Source organism: Zosterops lateralis (genome assembly GCF_965231275.1).
Source record: "Zosterops lateralis genome assembly, chromosome: 13".
Classification (NCBI taxonomy): domain Eukaryota; kingdom Metazoa; phylum Chordata; class Aves; order Passeriformes; family Zosteropidae; genus Zosterops; species Zosterops lateralis.
The window spans coordinates 736294-756625 of NC_139773.1; the positions used below are offsets into that span (position 1 = coordinate 736294).

A 20332-nucleotide genomic window follows, 5' to 3' on the forward strand; every position below is an offset into this window, starting at 1 on the left:
AAGTGCTCTGCCAATATTTATCAGCTGTCGAGTGGCATTGTGTATGGCTGTGATATCTGCAACCCATAATCTAGTCCTGGTTCTAAATGGAGAAGCAGTTTACAATTCCTCTGCTCTACCATTGGAGAAACATGAGCATTTTGAAGAATACGTAGTCTAAAGTCTGTTACAGCTGAAGGAAACAGTGTTGTCAAATGTAGATGTGTTTCTTGTTACATAGTGCATCCTTAAATTTGAGTTTTCCTGACATTCAGTTGGATGGTGCATAGGGAGGAGCTCCAGGTGTGGCAGAGCTCTGTGTACTGGAATATATCTGGTAGTTGTGTAACCAAAGCCTGCTGGTGTGGCTGCTGCAATGCTTACTTTTTCATGTCAAGGTATTCACGTGCTTCCCCTCCTCTTCACAGCCAGCATTTGAGTCACTTTCAGGCAATTGTCTGAAGCTCAGAATGCTCCTCTGCAACAAGATAAGCCCATCTCAGGATACAGAGTGGTGGAGGAGTGTTAGTGCCTTGGTCTAGAATGTGGAACCCAAGTGTTGGCTTGTGTGATCAGGATGCTTCACCACAGAATTTTGTTTTACGTCCTGATTCCAAAATTATTGCATCTAATCTTTAGCTGAAATGTTAACCTTGAATAAAGTACACATAGTTTTCTAATATTTAACTTTCTTGAAGGGTTGCAGTAGCCCTGCCAGATATGTTAATTGCTGCTTGCAAGAAGTGTGGTATAGCTTGGATTCTAATTGTAAGAGTCTGCTTTTAGAAATATCTTGGAGCCTAGCTTGGGGTAGTTTTGGATTCTCTAGTCTGGTTTGTTACCTACTTCAGTGGGCTATTTCTCTACAATTCTGTCTTCTTGTAGAGCTTGTGCTTGTTTCTGTGACCAGAAACATGTTGTGAATTTGGGTTTCACTTGTATTATGAAGGCTCTCTTTACTTCCAGTGGATAGGCTGGCTGAGGGTAAAGAATAAAATAGAAATGGCATCCAACAATCACAAATCCATAGTGCTGTGCAGTATGTGACTGTACCCCACATGCCCTTGGAGAGGGTCTCATTGAATGAAGAGCACAGTACAGTTATTTACAATTAACATCTCTCTCTCCTGTAGGACATTGAAGATCTGGATCACTATGATATGAAGGAGGAGGAACCAGTTGATGGGAAGAAATCTGAGGACGAAGGCATTGAAAAAGAGAACCTTGCAATCTTAGAAAAAATCAGAAAGAATCAAAGGCAAGATCACTTAAATGTGAGTTAATGATTCCATGCTTCTTTGCAATCCTTCTAACTTTAAAACAGAGATGTTTTTCAGGAAAGAAAGCCCACTGCTGTGCACCTAGACATAAATTAACCTGTAGCTGACTGTTTAACTGCTCATCTCCAGAGGTATCCATGTGGTTGTCCCTCTGTTTCTTGCTTGGTGCTTTTGTTACAAACACTAGTTCTTGCAGAATCAGCAGAATGCATCTAGGCCCTGAATGCGACTTGTTGCTGAACTCTTATTAAAATAAAAAAACTAAAGCCATAATTAAAATTGCTTGTATTAAAAGTCATGAGTGACTTAAAATACTTCATTAACCTGTGCTTTAAATCCATTTTATGCATGAGTTTATTTTTCAGTAATAGCTGTGCCACCTGGAAATTACTGAAGGGTGGTGGATTGTTGTGCAGTTTTTTTATTGCCACGTGTAAAGTAAGGGGCCTTCAGCAGCTCTGGAGCTTTGTTGTCAGTTTTGAGTGATCATGCCAGCAGGTAGTTATAGAAAAAGTACTTGTTCTCCAGAGGCTTAGAAGCATTCTGTCCCAAGTGCCAGGTTCCAGAGAAGCTCCTACTTCTCAAAGGTGTGAGTAGGAGGATGTGATGATGTCATACACCCTTAATTTTATTTACCCCGACTCCCAAAGTAATCAAAGCTTTTGTTCCATAGAGGCTTAAAATGTGTAAAAAGTGAAATTTAATACTTCTGTTTGCAATCTGCTTCATCCAAAAGGTTTTAAAATTTTAACACCCAAACCTGATTGGCATTTCAGGTTGTAAAAAGAGGTAAATGTAAGATCCCAAACTACTTTGGTTGTATAGCCAAGTCTGGTTTTGAGACTTGACTAACCATAAACACAATAGTCACTTGCTGGTTTTGTTTAAACTTGAATGTTCACATTTTGAAAAGATGAGGTTTTGTGTGTTTCTGTGTGTATAACTCACTCCTAATAATGAGTCTTTAATTGTTAAAGAAAATATATCCTCTTGCAGCCTGAAAGGCATGGCCTGCTTTACAGTTACCTAAAATTTGGTAGAACAGAAAAAAGTGTTTTGTCGTGCCAGCGTTCTTTCTTTGGTGCAGAATGCCTCTTAAATCTGCAGATTTTCTTTTGCTATCTGTTTTTTTTCCCATTTGGCAAATACTGCCTTTGCTTTTGCTTTTTCCCTCCACATTTAGTGGAGCTGAAATGAACACTGCTGGTTTTCTGTTTGACAACAGCAGATTCAACTTACATAATAGCTGTTTCTCATGCCAAGACACTCTCGTTGATGCTGGTGCATAAACAAGGTCAGCTGAGTACAGGGAACAGGATATTCAGCTGCTGCTGAGGAACTGTGGTATTTTTGAGGGTCACCAGAAATAGCTGTGCTGCTGAAATAATTTCTCCAAGGACTTGTGAGGGTTTACTCTTAGGTGCTGGAGAACCAGAAGCTATAGCTGTGCTACTGACCTAGGAAAGAGCTAACCCAGTAGCAATTTATTCGTCCTCCATGCTGCCGAAGCAGGGGGCTTCTAATAGAACGTGTTAACTGTGCTCTAAGAGAGCAGAAGTTTGCTGAGTGTCCTAACATAAAGCAAAATTTAAATTCCTACAGCCCTAACAACTGGGTTTCTTAGAGGACAGTATGAGTTTCACAAACCTAAATTCAGTGGCTAAACCTTGTCTCTTTTTTACAGGAGCCTTGCAGCTTTTTGGGATACTTTGTTTCCTCAGCAGAGGACAGTAAAATAAATCCATACCATTTACATGCTGCTTGTTGGAAAAGGGAATGTGCAGCATAATATGGGACTTTGACTGGTGCCCAGTGCAGCCAGAAGAGAACTTTTCAGTTCCTTTCCATGTTCTTTGGCCCAAGTCCATGGGCTGTCCTCTGTCCCTTTGGCTGCAGTGCAGGCTGGAGTTACATACAGATCATGCTCAAAGCTTGTTCATGGGAAAGCAGTGCATGCCACCCCTATTCTCATTTATTCCTGATAGGTTAAAAACATTGTTCTGCTTCTCAAGATGCTGTTATAGGGGTTTTTAGGGTTTACGTGTGCTGTACAAGTTAAGAATGTGTATTTACTAATTTTGTAAATGAGTTCTCTCCTTGGCAGTAGCCTTAATCCCATTCTTCTTGCTGGCATCAGGAAATAAATTTGGCTTGTGGTACAGTATGTAACTTGGAGCAAGAATTAATCCTCCTCTTAACATTGTAATAACTTTAAAGAACTACTGCTTACCTGGAGTTAAAAAAGGTCTTTGAACTGCAATCATTAACTTCAAATATTTAACAACTTGCTGCTGCTTGCTTTTCAGAGGTCTCTTTCTACATAGTCATTTTAGAGATTAATGCCTTTCTTATTTAGATAATGCTATTAGCTTTTCCTGTTTCATACTGAGTAGTTTAAGCATGTCCCTTTAGAAGTCTCCAATGCCTCTACTTTCATCTTCAGATTTTATGAAATCTAAGGTGTCATTTCTATTTTTAGTCTAATTCTTGAAGGAAGTATGAACCTACTTTAACTACTAGGAATGAATGTGCTTTTGCACAAATATGGAGAAAGTTAAGTGACAATGGAACTTGTGTTCTTCAGCTCTTTTGGGGTAATTTTAGATTTCAGTTTATTATCTTGGAGAAGTTTTCGTGTTTTGTTTCAGCAGGTAATTTTTGATCTTGTGGCTAAATCTTCGGAGATGTATTGAGTGAGGAGGTTTCCTGTAGTGTTCTGATGTGTTCACAGTATTTTTCTGATCAGAAAACAATCAGCACTTTAGATATGAAACTTCAGTGAGCTTCACCTCCTATCCCCTATAACTTGGGGGGGAAGAGCAGGCTGTGGGTGCATTTTGAGGGTTGGAAGGGAAAAAGAAACAAAAAGAAACCCCTAATGTCTCTGTGGCCTTAGTACAGCGGGGCAATGGCAAGTGCTGGTCTGACTGCACCACGAGTTTCCAACAGTGCCTCATCCTTGGGGGGAAGAGTTCGAGAACAGGACAGGCTTGTAGTGATGCATCTCTTGAAAATTTTTTGTGTCCAACAGTTTTGGCTGTGAGAACTCCTGCATCAGGTATTTCTGTTATTTGCAGCCCTCAGCAACTGGTGTTTTGTCAACAAAGATGTTTGCCTTTTGTAGCAGGGATTTCTCCAGCTTACCTGCTCATTGTTCTGGAGAACCACAAAATATGTTAGTACAGGACAGGATGATTAAGTGAGACTTTGTGTGCCTATTTGATTACTTATTGGAAAAAAATAAAAGTCACTTGGGTCCAGTCTGGCAGCTCATTTAATTACTCCAGATGAAATGGCTTTGCCTTTCTGCTCTGGGCATCAGCCCCATGTGACAGACACCTGTCAGATCCCATGATTGACCACTTCTGTCTGAGGCAGTTGCAACTGTAAATCTTACTGCCACAATTTGAGAAATGGGAACTTTATCTCCCTTGGAGTGTCAAGTCCCACTTTTCCAGAAGGATACTGTTATTTATATCTGAGTTCAGTCTTTGAAATTATAACTTGCATGTAGTGAATTATGGAAAAAGTTTTTAATTTTAGTATCACTGTAGTCAAAACTGACCTCAGTCCTCTGTATCGTGCAGTGGTGGGATGCAAGTTGTGCTCTCTTCTAAACTGCACTTTACAATGGGTCCAAAACCCGCAAGTGGTACCAGAATGAAGATGTGCTTCAGAGCAGTGGTGTTTGGTATTAGGCTTACCATCACGTGTAGCTGTTTCCTTCCTCTTCAAGTTCTTCCAAGGGTGGTTCCGAGCACATAAAATAAGCTCTTGTGCTAAACTACTTAGGTTAAGCTTGCTATCCTCTTTCTCCTGATTGTAGTTTACTGGTTCACAGTCCATCGATTCTTTAGAGTAGCAAGTGTAACTATATTTAGTGCTACTATATAAGGAGTGGGCAGCCCAACCAGAATCTCCTAGGGAAAAAAGGGGTGGAAAAACTCAGTTACAGATAATAAAGTGTATTGAGGCTTGCTTACACACACTACAACTAACTTCTTTAATACCGCCTCATTTGTCAGCAGTTATAATGGGCAGTCAGGGGGATGGGGTTGTGTTAACTTTGATTTTTAAATGCCTCCAGTACAGAAGATACTTAAATTTTCATTTGCCAAGATGAACTTTCAATGTCGTGTATAGAAATTCAGTCGTTTAATTAGATGGAAATAGAAATACAGTGAGAGAGGTAGTTTTCCACAGGATGTCTTTGACCATCTAACTTGTTCTTAAATTAACCTATGTTTATAGGTTGACAGTCTGTGAAAAGTGTAAGAGAATTCTTTCTTCCAATAAGAAATACAGTGGAAGGGGCAAGGATCTGCACAGATCTGCTTGGAAGAAAGCCAAAGTCTTGACACTTGTCTGTGAAATCTCTTTTCTCCAGATTCATCATACTGATGAGTCTTAACACTCACAAACCACAGCAACTATACAAAGAATGGTGGTTAACATGGTTGTGTTAACTGGATAAGTGTAATGCTTCCTTTTTCAGCTAATCTGTAAATAGTAGCCATGAATAGTAGTAATATGCAGATATTGCATATGAACAAACTTTTTCCATAAAATTTCATGTACTTGGTGTTTGAGAAATCCCTTTGTCTGGTACTACTCTATAGAGAGGGCCATAATAAACGTAGAAATTACTTGTGTGAAGCTCTGTCTTTATGTAGCTTTTGTTTAATCAGATGAAAGGAGTTGCCTGTTATTTGCATGTTTAATTACAAGGTTTATCCTTCATACCGGTCTGTTAACAAAAACTAGTGGAATTTCAGAAATTTGCATAATTAAATCCAAAGGCATATGAAAATGGATAGCCTTAAAAGAAAAGTCTACAGATTCTAGTGTGAAGCTAAGTGTACTATTTGATACTACTGGATAGAAAAGACAGAGGACTAAGTGGAGGCTTTACTGTCAAATAACTGTTACTGATACTTCATTTTTATTACAAAATATTTTGGTCCTACAATTAAGATCTTGTAGAATATAAAACATCACTGTAGACTTCAAGCAAACAGGGAGGATGTGTCAGGTATTAGGCAGTGGTCACAGTTGCTTCATAATCTTCCAGAAATAATTTCCTGACACTTCTGTCCAAAAAGGACGTGTTTATAGGTGTGCAGAGTGTCTGGAAGGAAACTGAAGAAATAAGTGTCTTTGAATTTTTAAATAGAGTTAAAAAACCAGCCTCATCAACTTACTCATTCAGTGCTTGATATAGACAGGCTGAATTATTCTAGGTAGGTCATTTTTATTTGGTAGTGGGGCAGTTTTATTTTTTTGTCATGGTTTCTCCCCCCAGCTGTGCTTATGAGCTCCATATGTTAGCCTGTATTTCATTGCAATGACTGAAGAGTGGGAGCAGAAAGGAACTGCAAAGGTCCAGTGGAATAATTTACTCTTGGGAAACAGGCTGATGGTGAAAGCCCAGATGTCACAGGGTCAGGGTTTGGGATGGAAACTACCTTAGCTCTTTTGGAGTCCTTGTTCCTATTTTGTATTTTAAATCCTATAATGCCATCTTTTATATCTGTTCTTCAAAACTCTTGAACCTAAAGTGGTATTTTGGGTGGGATATATAAGCAGAGTAATCACATAATTCATTAGAAAATTGTGTTTTAAGTTTTCTCTCACTTTGAGCTCAGAGTACAGAGAACTCTTTAAATACAGAAGTGAGCTCTAAAAGAACAGAAGAGATTTTGCCCTGGTTGCACAAATCACAAGAACTATAAGTCACAAGAAATATTTTGTATTGTAAGGCTTACTTATCTTCGTCTTAATCCATGTAGAGGTTGATTTTTTTTCACTCAATTACAATAAATACTGCTTTTGCTCTCCATTTTCTAAATTCACTGGTTGGTCTTATTCCTCTGGAAGCTGCTGTTCTAGAGTGGATACTTCCCAATTCCTGTGCCTTTTTCAATGACCAAATAAAAATATACCTCTGAGAAAGCAATAAAACTTTGTGTAGAAGCTTGTCCTTAGGATTAGGCTTACTCTTCTTCCCAGTGTGTAAAAGCAGAATGTAAAATAAAATATTTCGCTCTGAGATTCCATCTTGGAACTAAAATGCCAAAGATTTAGGTCCTTTACAGAAAAATACCTAATGTATCTTGATTAAAAGTTTGCATCACCTATAGCATTTAGTAGTATATATTAATGTGCTTCTTTAGAGGGAGGGCCTTGTTTCTTTGGAGTAGACTTTGCTCACTGAAATATTTAACTTTTCTGAAATCTAATTCTCATACAGAAATTAATATATTGTTAATACCTTCTAGTTAGTATAACTTTGTAAAGTAAAGCTGTAAATATTGTAATGTAAATAGTAAATATTACTTTTCACTTATTTGGAATTTTTTGTTTGTTTCAGGGTGCAGTCTCTGGGTCAGTTCAGGCTTCAGATCGACTTATGAAAGAACTCAGGGATATATATAGATCACAGAGTTATAAAACAGGTAAAATGCATCAGATTTCCCTTGTTAAAATATGCTTTAAATGATTTCTCTTGGGAAATACTTCCTGATAACTTTTCTGTGTTTTGTTGTCCTGTGTTTGTATATACGTGCGTATTTGTGTGTGCACATATGTAAAAATACATAGATTCATGATATATATTCTCATTACATAAAATAGTTTATTTGTGTAGGAAAGTCAGAATATATTCCTTGGAATAATGGTGCGAGTTGCAGTGGAAAACAAGCTTGTATTTTAAATTAGTTTGAGAAATGACCAGTGGTTATCTTCAGGTAGTGGATGGCTGTTTCATTTATTCCTTATAGTAGCTGTAGCTAAACTAGCTCAGCAAAGGATTCAGCATATTGAATTCTCTGACTGTTTTCATATAAGAAATAGAAATGGCATAGATTTTGGGCAAGTTGTATTCCTCTAGGTCTGCCAAATAGACGACTCCATCACTGCAGCCAGGTGTGAGACCCTGGTGCAGGCCAAGATGGAAACAGGAGGAATGCCTAATTAGAGAGTCAATATAAACTTAAATACTCTATCACTTTTCTGAACTTCTGCCCATATTTATTTCTTGTGGACTTAAATCTCACTTGGCAATGCCATTTTAATCATGTGTAAAAGAACAGAGGCAAAGAAACAATAGGTTCCTATTTTGATTTGTCTTATTTAACATTTAGGTCAATTGTTTCATGCATGGAAGTGCTGGGGACATGGTAAAATGTGTGGGATATAAATCTGATGAGTTAACCTAGTGTTGATCTAATGCAGCCTCCTTCTTTTAGCTTTGTTGCAACTGGGTGCTTGCCAGTGTGCCCCAATCACCATCTATCTGGGAAGGAATGGGTTAGTGGGTCTAGGGAAGAGCTAGAAGCAGATCTGTATGAAGTCATGGGGGATGTTTGCTGCCTGGTTTTGACAGGGGGTTTGTTTTGGTGATTAGAGCTGAGGGTGGCTCTAACAAACCAGGCTGTAAAGACTGCTGTGGAGTGCTCAGTCGTGTGGTGGAGTCAGCTGAGGGCCCTGGCCAGGCGTGGTTTGAGGGGAGGGTTTAGGCTCTCTAATAATGCCACTTCTTGGCTTTAGATAAACAAATCTTAACGAGTTGCAGAAGACTGATCTTGATATTGGAGAGCATACTCTAAATTATGAGAGAGCAAATCTTGCTCAGCTTGCAGAAATTTGACGTTCTAAAGGGTGAGTGTAGTAACTTAGCTTATGACTCTGGAAATATGTAAAAATACTGCAGCCGGATGTCTCATGTTGATCTCTAAAACATGATAATGAAGTAGTGTCAAGTGGAGGTTGACAATACAAAGATGATGGCAATTCTGCTTTGAAACACCATCCTACATATTTATTACATTTTGTCAGTAAATTGATGCCATTTGTTATAAAACATACCTAGATTAATTCCTTATGGTTTAATTTATTCTTTGACCTTGAGTGAATTTATGTTCAGTTCTTTTCATTCACACAAAACTCCTGCTTTCATAGCCTAATTCTGCCTTTTTTTAGCTAACTGTCACCATGTGCACAGGCTGTGGCAGGTGATTGGCTTTTTTAATGTCATTTTTGTTCAGAATACTTGCCCCATGGTCCATTTTACCCTAGATTTCATTTCTTCCTACTAATGCACAAAGGATACCATAGTGAAACTTCCAGGTTCTGGTAACTGTTGCAAGGTAATTTAACGCTGTTTTCGTTTCTTTGTAAGACAGGCCAGAAAGTCTAAAGCTGACTTTTAGTTGGGTAAGGATCACTTTATTTAGTCTGTGTGAGGGACTGGTTTTGGGACTGACAGTAGGACAACACCAGGGGTTCTGAAGTGAATAATACTTGTAGCAATAGTATTTTATATTTTTTTCTTTTCTATTAGACTGTTTTGTAAAAAAGTACTATTTAAAAGACAGTGGCTTCAACTGTAGGTGTGCATTCAAGGTAGTATCTATTTTTGAAACTAATTTCCTTTATCAAATGAAGCAATGCTGCTGGAGTTCAAGCAAAAGATTGCAAGCTTGCACTCAACAGCAGAGTTGCATATCTACCGGGGAAATCTAGGGGAAGAATTGCCCTTAAAGAAACAAAGTAATTTTCTCTACAAATTGACAGAAGCAAACAATACTCCAGCAAATTAAGATACTCTGTTGTGAATTAGACAGCTTCATTAATCTGTTCAGATGAGAGCCACAAGTCCTGCAAGATTATCTCATTTCCACATATTAGATTGGAGATTCACAAAGGACTTAATGTAATTTAGGGGGTTGGGAAAGGAGGGCAAGAAACAAAGAATTTGGGGATATTAAATCTTTTCTGTTCGTATCTTTAGCCTCCATTTTGTTAATATATAGTTCATATAGACTTCAGTTTGCTGTTTTTATCCAAACACTGTATGGGATTTACTTTCTGATATAATATTGTTACCCTAAGTAAGATGTTGCGTCTGTTTTGAAAGGAATTGTTTTCCTTTCTACATTCCAGTTTCTTACTTTTTTGCTTGCTTCATGGTTCTGTGGGTTTCTTTTTACTCGTTCACCTTCTAGTAATAAAAACTCATGTGTTTAAGCAAGAGAAATCTACCTTGACTCCTTTCCTAAATTAAGGACTTCTCAAAACCTGCTATTAATAAGTTAAATTCTTTTTGACAGGAACATTTCTCCTCTTACTGTCAAAATTACAAAACATTTAAATTACTTCCAAATAACATCTCTTGATTATTCAGAAAACCCCAAACAGCGCCCTCTCTCAGCTTTGGATAGTGTGGTTAAGTAGCTTCCGTATGAAGACACGGAGCCCCCCTGCTGCTGTTGATGAAGACAGACAGATGCTATTTGGCTCAAAACTTGGCTGCTTGAAAGGCTGCTGGAGTGTCTTGCACTGGTGTTAAGGCTCAGTCCTGAGCTGAGCCTGTTTCTCTGAAAAACCCTCCTGCAGCTTCTGGCTGAGGTGCAGTACAACTCTTCAGAGTTCAGCTCTTTCTGCTGGTGAAACTGGCAAAGTGTGTGGGCCTTAGAGTTGAAGGACTGGGACAGGGACTGTGGCTAAGAACAGGAGGGCAGGAGTGGGGCTGGAGGCTTGGTACATAAACAAAGGAATGGAAGTTGTCATCTTCCATCGTTTAGCATGGTGTCAGGAGCCTTATTGTAACTTACTGCCTTGTCTCTAATAAGTATTCTTTGTTCCCATTTGGATGTAGGTGGAAGAAAATACTCTGAGTACAACAATGGAATAGATTTGTCATTAATGGGAGTTGACAATGAGCAGAACTCTGAATGTCAACTCTTTTGTTGTTACCTTAGGGCGGTACAAATTGAAATTCTTACAGTTTGTGACTTACATGAAGGTCAGTTCAGAAAATAGTGTCCTTGGGTCTGGGGAATTGGAAGAAGGCCTTAATAGCTCCTTTAGCTGATCCTCAAACAGAGAGATGTCATGTCTCTGAAGTAGCTAGTGATTAAAAGGGACATGGATAGCACAGTGAGTATGTGTTCAGGCCTGTATTGTTTTTCTAGACACAGAAAAATTAGAAGTTGTTCTCTTGGCTGCAGTACCCACTTGTTAGGGGCACTCAGTAAGGAGAAACCAGCAGGGGTGCTGTAACTTGTGTGCCAAGTTTTGAAATGCTTTAGAAATAAAGGTGTGTGGACAGCTTGAAGTGTCATCTGTACTCCAAGTACTAATGCTTTTAAGTTTCAACTGCCAGATTATTTTTATGCTAGAATGATAAAACTCAGAAATTAATACCTCCCATTCCTTGGGAAGAATGTGGTGGCTGCAATCTGGTGGTTGTTTTGCCTTCAAAAATCCTAAGCAGGTTCCTTATTTGCATATGGCTTCCAAATAATTAGGTCAGCAGCAAAGATGCTGTTAAATATTAGGCCAGGTAATGAGTTTAATAATAGTGGGTTAGTCTGTATGCATGAATATTCTGTGAAAGTTGTTTAACTTCTGTACATGACTGATACCATGCTCCAAATCTTGTCTGGTGGATAAAGATTTATTGCCTTTTCCAGAGCTGCGTGTGAATTTATACAGAGAGGAGGCTTTGAATATACAAGAAAATGGCAGATAATTTCCATCCTTCCGAGGCAGTGAAATGCATAACTGTTGTTTAACATGCTTGAAACAAACAGGCTGCTGAAAGTTACCAGCCGCCTCCCACAGACCACTTCATTCTTTAGATGCATCTTTCTGGCTTCCTCAGTCAGGTGCTGGGAATGTGCTTCATCCAGTGCAGTGTCTCCTTTTCTTGGGGTTTCTACTGCATACACAGTCCCATGTGCTGTCCTGGTCTGCCTGTACTGATGAGAACTTGTGAAACACAATGTTGCACACTCACACTGTCCTGTGACATGTCTTAAAACATGTTGGTAGTGTACTGGGTGTAAAATACAGTGAGTATAAGCAAGCTGGAGCTGTAATTGTGGGAGGTTTGAAGGTGAAATGGTTAAGTATCAGAAAAAAATTTGATTAATGTGGAATTTTTTAATGGAAGTGAAAACACTTTCTTTGTAGTTGCTCAGAAGTGCATCTGCTGCTGGAGGAAGGATGTTGCCTCAGTATCACTATCCTACCCGTTGCTTACACCTGCTGACAGTATTCATATTTAAAAGCAAAGAACGTTTTTGCTAAGTTTTTTGTCTACACTTTTAGTGCATAAATAATTCCGTCTAATATTTCTACAGGGATATATTCAGTGGAACTGGTAAATGACAGCTTGTATGAATGGCATGTTAAGCTTCTCAAGTAAGTTAATAAAGTTTTTACATGTTTTGAACAATGTTTTGTTATTGCTGGTGAGATTCTTTTGATAAATGAATCTCTCTAGCTAGAGCATATAAAATAGTGTATTAGAATAGTAGTAGCAGTAATGGTAATTGTAGCCACTAAGTAGGGGCTGTGATTCTGATACATAGAAATGTGTAGAGATGGAACTGTAGTAATTGAGCTGGCAAAAAGACAGACTTGCTTTTCACTGCCAACACTATGTGTATTGCTTTAACTGTCATTACTGTTCAATTCTAAAACTGCTCCAAAATATGCAGCCTTAAATGATGAAATTTTTTTTCAAGAACTTTTGCATTATTTTATTTGTTTTTAGTCACAGGAAAATCCAGCTTCTAGTTTTATTTAAGATGTAGGAAAGAACAGAATTGAATGTCACTAGTTGTTTATATCTATACATAGGACTGAAACTTTTAGCTATCATATAAATGTGAGTTATATAATTATATGTACCTTGTCTTCTGCCATTGCCTAGTACACCAAGTGAAAAAGCGGTACATAACTCACCTTGCTACATCCATAGTTCAATAACTTTAATCCTAGAGCTGTTAGAGTGAAATTATTTCTGGTAAGAGGATCATCTGATGTCATCCCTGTACAATACCCTAAAGAAAGGAAGAGCCTACCCAAACTGTGCTGGATGGCTGCAACATCTGCTGGTAGATGAAAGAACTTCTGTGGGTTCAGATATGTCCTGGGGCATAAGGACAGAGGCTATTCCAGCACAGTAGTTGACATGCCTTTAGGAATTGTTGCCTTGTCCTAGGGGTGAGACTTGTGCAAACTGGGTCACCAGCTGCTGAATAGTTTTGTTTCCTTCTTAGTGTAATCATGGGCATGTGAAGGTTTTGAGGCTGAAAATGGCAGGAGTGACACATCAGAGAAATCTGTGTCACATTATTGGAAGCCTTTCCTATCAAGTGTTTCTGTAACCAAGTGCTCAAACCATGTACAGTGCTTTGAAACCTCTGTTCAAGTGCTCAGGTCTCATTTTCTGCCTTAGAAAAGAGGAAATGGAGTACATGTAGCAAATGCCTTCCAGAATGTATAAGAGAAGTGGTGTTGTGTTTGTTCATTACAACAAAAGGTGTCTGGAAACAAATGCACTGTGTGCAGAGTAGCTGAGGAGTAGATGTCAGAGGAAAGAGCCTGTGTGAGGAAGGACCAGTACTGTTACTAGAACAAGTCCCTCTGAAATGGCCCAGCAAAAGCTATAGCTTGAAATGAGAGGTTCCTAAGGACTGGAAGAATTTTTTTCTGAAATAACTTCACACTGGTAGGATAGGGACAAACTGCCCAAGAAGTTCTGAAATGAGATCTAATAACTTTGTAGCTTCAGCTGTAGCAGAGGATTAGATTTAATGGCCTTTCAATGGCCTTTAACATCTGCTTTTGGCTTGCTGCAGGTGTTCTTGACTAGTCTCTTCTATTTAAAAGCTGATGGGCTGTCAGAGCTTGGTGGGATTAACCACCAAGTAGTGTCTGAATTAATGGCCAGGCTGCTCACCACCAGTATTTTGGAACAAACAGTTGTTGAAATTCTGCTGAGCAGAAGCTGCTGGCTTTAGTACTTCTGCTGATGCAGATTACTTTTAACAGCTGCTGCAGAATTACAATTACATATTCCATAAAGGATTCACTATGTGCTGAAAACTAGATGACTACAGTCTTCCTGTTTTTCTCCCCTCTTATTTGAACACAACTGAACTGAAAGAGAATTAAAATTGCTCTTTTCTAATAAACAGCTTATTTTGTGCTGTGTTTAAGCAATACTTGAGTGCATCAGGAATGTAGTACGTTGCAGCAAGTTTTCATGCTGATCTCATGGCAAAGTTTTTACTTGATAAAAGTGCAAGAATTTTCTACATTTCGCCTTAAACTACAATTTGTCAACTACAAATACATAAAGGAAGTCTTTAAAGAGGCATTACAGTTTACATGTATTGAAAATACTAACTTCACCCATGATCTCCCCCCTGCTGCTTTTTATAGGGTTGATCCTGATAGCCCATTGCATAGTGATCTTCAGGTCTTAAAAGAAAAAGAAGGTGTAGAATACATTTTACTCAACTTCTCTTTTAAGGTAAGCGTCTATGGGATGAAAAACTGCAGATAAAATTGAAGTTTACTATAGAAAGTGATTGAGATGACCCTCAGCTGTTACTTGGGTAATAATGCATCTGTAGCATCAAAAAAAAAAAAGGTGAGGGGGGAGAAAAAGAAAACTGACTTTTAAGTTTGGCACCGAAAGAAAAAAAAAAAAAGCTTTTTAGCCAGTACTATGGAAAGGGAATTTTTACAGAACTGAAAAATTGTAGTACTTCAAATCTGATTTGACAAATAAGGATCTTGAAATTCTTTCTGGTTGGGCAGCAATGTCACAGTATTTTCCTTAACCTGTTACTTTATTATTCTATTCAGGATAACTTCCCTTTTGATCCTCCCTTTGTGCGAGTGGTGTCTCCTGTGCTCACGGGAGGGTAGGTTTGAGTTGCCTTGCAGAAATCCTGCTTTGTGGTAAAAATGTTACATTTTTAAAAACTCTGTGCCTGCCATAATGTTTAAGAACTGACCTCTGTGGGGGGTTAACACAGCTGTTCCTTCTGTTGTAGGGTGGTTTGGGTTGGTGCTTTGAACGGGTCTTGATCCCTGTGTTGCCTTAAGTTTGCTGTAAAGTCTTAAGCATTTCTCTCTTGCTGGTAATACTGCCATAAAGTTTTTGTTTAAAAATTCCTCAAATGCTAATCTAAACCCACTAAATTTAATTGAGAACATGCTCCAAATATCATCTAAAACATGTTGGAAGTGTGCTGTCTGTGGCATTTGTGTATATCCATGGAGAGACAATTAAATTCACCTTCCAAGGCTTTTATGCATCTCCTGGTGACAGGAAATGATACCTGCATTTGAAAATGCCGTCTGTGATAGCTGATGCTGATTCTGATTTGAATTGAATGGCCATGTATTCTTCTTGAATTAAGTGTTTTGTCCAGTTAAATAGGGTTCATGAGGGATGCTGCTATCTCAAAACTAAACAAGCAGACCCAAATACCAGAAAATTTGTTGGATTCTAATTTGATTGTACTCAGACTTCTTTTTAGAATGAAAAAAGGATGGCTTTTCATTGGTCATTTCACTCTGAATGTCATATGGATGTATGAGGTTTAAGTGTCTTGATCATTGAGGAGAATACATTTTGGCAGTGGTAAATTCTTCTCCCTCAGTCCAGGTTTTGTCATGCTCAGATATTCTGATGAGTCGCAGTCAGCACAATGGATCAAGTGTTTTTGAAGTTTAAAAAATGCTATTTACAGGAAAAGAGCAAGAAAAGATCTGGTTATCTCATGATTTAGAAGTGCACCTACATTGTTTGAAATGGTGCTAAACTTCTTTACAGAACTGAATTTTGTTGGTTTCTTTTAGCTACACATCAGCACTGTGTATATGTAGAGTAGCTATAAAAAGTAACTTTCCTTTTTCCATGGTCTCTGCAGTTGTGCAGACCAGCTCAGTCAGTGCTTTAAACTGTCTAGTTAGCGAACAGCTCTTTTTTTTGTCTCACAGTGCTAGTTTTCTTTTTTGCTAATTTTCTGTGTATAACGCAGCTAACTAGTTGCAGTGTGTTACTGGTTAAAGGGCATTTCAGCTGTATGAACAAAGAATTGAACAAACAAGCTGGCAAGAGCTTAAAGCGCTGCGAGCACTGGCGTCTTTTTACTAACTGCTGTCAAGTGTATTTTCTTTCACATTTGTTTCTAGGTATGTCCTAGGTGGAGGTGCATTATGCATGGAACTTCTTACTAAACAGGTGAATATGAGCTCTGTTATCTGGATAATAAAACATGCCTAAAAATAATGAAAATAGGTGCTTCCCATGAGCTGAAGAATCCCCGTGTAGAATAAAGTATGCACTCCAAAAGAAACACGGTGGAATTAAACCTCAGTCCCACAAGATTTTCCTCCCTGATATTGTTTGAGATCTTTTTTTCTGCCATGGAATGGCTTACAAGAGATGTGAGGAAGAGGCAGGAAGCGTGAGCATGTCAACTTGGAGCTCTCAGAATTTCTGAGAGGAAGGCAGTGTGAAGAGCAAGTTCTAGGGAGCAAGACACATTGTTTTATTTTCTAGAGGCCTCTTCAACTGCATAAAGTCAGCTCTGGAGAAGTGGGGAATACAGATGATTATAGTCATAGATGATTCATGTAGACAGAGTGATTTTTCTCTTTAAAATAAATAAATTAATGAATGAACTTGCAGCCTCTAGCAGACACTCTTGTGAGCTCTGGAAGGTAAAGCAATGCCAGAGATGAGCAGAATTCTTACAACTTACTCAAATGGCTTCATTAGAGATCAGTCTTTTCTACTTCTTGGAAAAAGGAGTTGTAATTTCTGTTGACATTGCTGAAAATGTTATGAGGGTGGAGCTTTTTTGTTTCTGTCTTGCTGTATTTTGGAAATGTGATTCAGCCTTTTCATTCCTGTTATGAGTTCTTAGTACTAGGACTGTATATAATTTTATAAGTTTTCTGTGGAAAATAAAAGTTAACTGAAAAGAAGTAGTTAAAACTGGAATGAAGGAATAAAAATCCTGAAGCACACCTTTCAAAATAGATTTGTAAGGTGAGCACAAGAAGCAGTTACATGTTGTATGTTAATATTCCTTTCCTCCTCCAGGGCTGGAGCAGTGCCTACTCAATAGAATCAGTTATCATGCAGATCAATGCCACTTTAGTCAAAGGAAAAGCCAGAGTACAGTTTGGAGCCAATAAGGTAAATATGCTGTGTTTATCAATTACACAAATCACAGTTGGGCTTCCATTTCCTTGCTGACTCACATAGAAGATGCTTAGAGACAGAATTGCTATTGCAAATATACATGCATTTTGAATTGTCTGGTGCCTGTATGAGTATTTTGTTGGCAATTAAGCTGGTTTTTATGTAAATTCAAGCATATGAGGTGGATAAAGCCTTGGGATGGGCAGGGTAGGCTTTTGCTATCCTTGTTATTGGCAAGGGAGGGAGAGAAGGAGGACCAGAATTGAGAGGATTCGGAATTTCTGGCTCTGAGAAGGGAATCTTGAAAGCCAGGAATGTTCTAACATAGTGCATGGACTTTGTTTTTAAGCCCACTGTAGAATTTCCTTGTGAACTCTTTTTGAGTCTTGCATGCCTACATGCAGGTTTTTATGTTAGTTTTTTCTCCTTTCAGAATCAATATAATCTAGCAAGAGCACAGCAGTCCTATAAGTCACTAGTACAAATACATGAGAAAAATGGTACGTATATTCTTGCCACTTTGTTCTTGTCTGGACAGCACCCTGGGAACTGGTGTTTGGCCACAGAGGAACTTAAGTGACAAAATGTCTTGTTTTGGCTTGGGGAGACCATAAATGTTTCTTCCTTCTTTTCTTCTTGCACTAGAAAAACAGTAGTGCTTAAATAACTTGACTGCAATCGTTGCAACTTTTTCAGCTTACCTGAATGTTGGGTGTGTTCCTGCTGCTTCTTGAAAGGCAGCTCTAATTCATTTTCAGCCAGTTGATCTAGAAGCTTCTTTGGTACTGTAGCTTTAAGGATTCTTTAATATTGGTGAAGTATGTGCTGGAAGCTTATCCCTTTCACTGAAAGATTTTGTTTCAGTGTAAAGAACCTAGTGGAAATAATCATTAAGAAAGAGAGAAAGTAGAAAAAAAGACCTGAGACTAAAACATACAAGAACTCCAAGTGAGGTGTACTAGCTGGGAAACTGTACAATAGGGAGACACCTGTTTTGGATTGGGCTTTGTTACTCTATTTAAAGTCTCTCTGCTGCATAAAACTAGTGTACAAGTGCTTCAGGTATAATTGAATTTACTATGGCAATATGAAAAGCCTGAGGCTTTAAAAGGTTTAAGCAGCTTACATGTTACATAAAGGTAGTCAGCAGAATCGGTAACCTGGTCTTGTGATGAGAGAGTCAGTGCAATTACACTTCCATGATGTTCTGTGCTCTGGGTTGGACACAGTGTCCTCTAGGAATTCAGGTTATTGTGAATGTGTTTGTGTGACTGCAGTGAGCCCCTCAGCTTCCCTGCTGCTAATATGGAACATAACATCTGTACTCTTGGGAGGAAGATCAAAGATAATGACTTTACATGCTCTCCAATTTTACAGTATTTTGATCTTGCCATTAACTGAGCCTTTTGCTCTTTTAGTTTGCTACAAAACCAGAGTGGCTGTTGACTTGTATGTGCTACAAGTGATCAGTCCTGCCTCAAGAGCTGTACACAAAGCATTCACAGTACTCAGTGCTGGTGTGAAAGGTGCCTTGAGCTTAGAGCCGCTGTGTGCTCTCTGGGACAGCCCAAATAGGCCTTGTAGACACTGTGCACACATTTAGAAGAAATGCTACAAGACAGGCTGGGAGAATTAAGATTGGAGCTCTGGAGGTCTCTAGAAAAAGCGGGGCACACTTGATCAGGTATGATTCAGCTGCTAAACATGCCAGATTATGTCAGGAGAGTAGTTATTCAACTGACATTTCTGAGCTTATCACTACAGTAAGATTTGCAGAAGTAGGATAAACCATTCAGTTGCTTGTGCATGCCTAACTCTGCAGTACAGAAAATGGAATTTATGTAAGTGTCCCGGTGCAGTCATGTTTGTATGTCTATGTTTTAGGTAGCTTGAAGACTTGGGGGTTTTACCTCTCATCTATTAAGTTTGGTTAGAGCAATGTTCCTCCTTCAGCAGCTTCCTCTTGCTGGTGTTCAGCTTGTCCAGCTCCAGATAAATGCTGCCACAGAAATCCATGTGTGCACACCCAAATACTGGATCTGATCCTGGAATGTGCCACATGGTTTGTCTCCCACTGCTGACTACTTGTGTTTAGGGCACTGGGTCTTGCTGAGCTGGCCTGCTTTAAGAGGGAAGGAATGAGCCAGGTTAGGCTTCCATCTCCCACAGGTGAAGAGTAGGATGGTCTGGATGCAGCAATGTTGCTTCCTCTAACAATGTCTCTGTTCTCCACAGGCTGGTACACTCCTCCAAAAGAAGACGGCTAATGCTGAGGACTGGTGTATACCTGGACCAATGTCAACAAAACAAGCTCTTTTTTATGTTTTCCAACACACAGACTCAAGCTATGAGTGCCCCTATAACAGCTGTACTGAGGACTTTAGCTATTAGATAAGTTAGTGGATAATCTGTCAACTGACACATACAGTATAAGTTACAGCCTTACCATTCCGCTCTTCTTAGGCATCTGGACTGAGCAGTTTGGGCCTTTACCATATTTGTTCTTATGGATTAAGCAGATTTGGGCCATGCCCTCTCTTCTCCCTTTTTTATTTGAAAGCATAAGCTCTCCCTGCAGCAGGCTATCGACCTACTAAAGATCGTACAATAGAAGTGAGTTGTTCACACACTTCTGTGTATTTCTTACTTTTTGTGAAATGCAGACTGCAGAGACTTGCATTGTATTGTTTCATTTAAAGCCAAGAAGTTTAATACATTGTTTAATACTGTTTTAGGAAATGTCAGGTCTTGCAAATCACAGTAGTTTTTCTGGTCTAAAATGACAGCGTTTGTAGTATTTTCCAAATTAATGATATAGGAAAAATACATGTATGTTAAGTCATTAAACATTTTTCATGGCCGTATGAGAATATGAACTGTTTATTGGAAAAGATGCTCTTTGTTTAGATTATCTTAAATATTTTTTTTTCTTTTTTATTTTGTTTGTTTTTTGTTTTTATGCAGAGCAAGGCTGTGCCAATAAAACCTTGTAACTAGTCACTTCCACTGGGGCATCAGAACTTGTTGGGCTGTTCCTGCTACTTGTTGG

The 20332-nt window shown here is 38.7% G+C and overlaps 1 protein-coding gene across 2 annotated transcripts in view; it reads left to right on the forward strand.

Moving 5' to 3' along the window:
* The window catches only part of UBE2Q2 (ubiquitin conjugating enzyme E2 Q2), a 45718-nt gene extending 25432 nt beyond the window's left edge, over positions 1-20286 (forward strand). For both annotated transcript variants that reach the window (XM_083871001.1, XM_083871002.1), the window contains 9 exons: positions 1113-1253; positions 7630-7714; positions 12407-12467; positions 14499-14589; positions 14928-14986; positions 16266-16314; positions 17182-17277; positions 17717-17783; positions 19519-20286. In XM_083871001.1, the coding sequence (XP_083727127.1) occupies positions 1113-1253; positions 7630-7714; positions 12407-12467; positions 14499-14589; positions 14928-14986; positions 16266-16314; positions 17182-17277; positions 17717-17783; positions 19519-19550 (681 nt within the window). In that variant the 3' untranslated portion in view covers positions 19551-20286. The remainder of the gene's footprint in view (positions 1-1112; positions 1254-7629; positions 7715-12406; positions 12468-14498; positions 14590-14927; positions 14987-16265; positions 16315-17181; positions 17278-17716; positions 17784-19518) is intronic.
* The last annotated feature ends 46 nt before the right edge of the window (positions 20287-20332 follow it).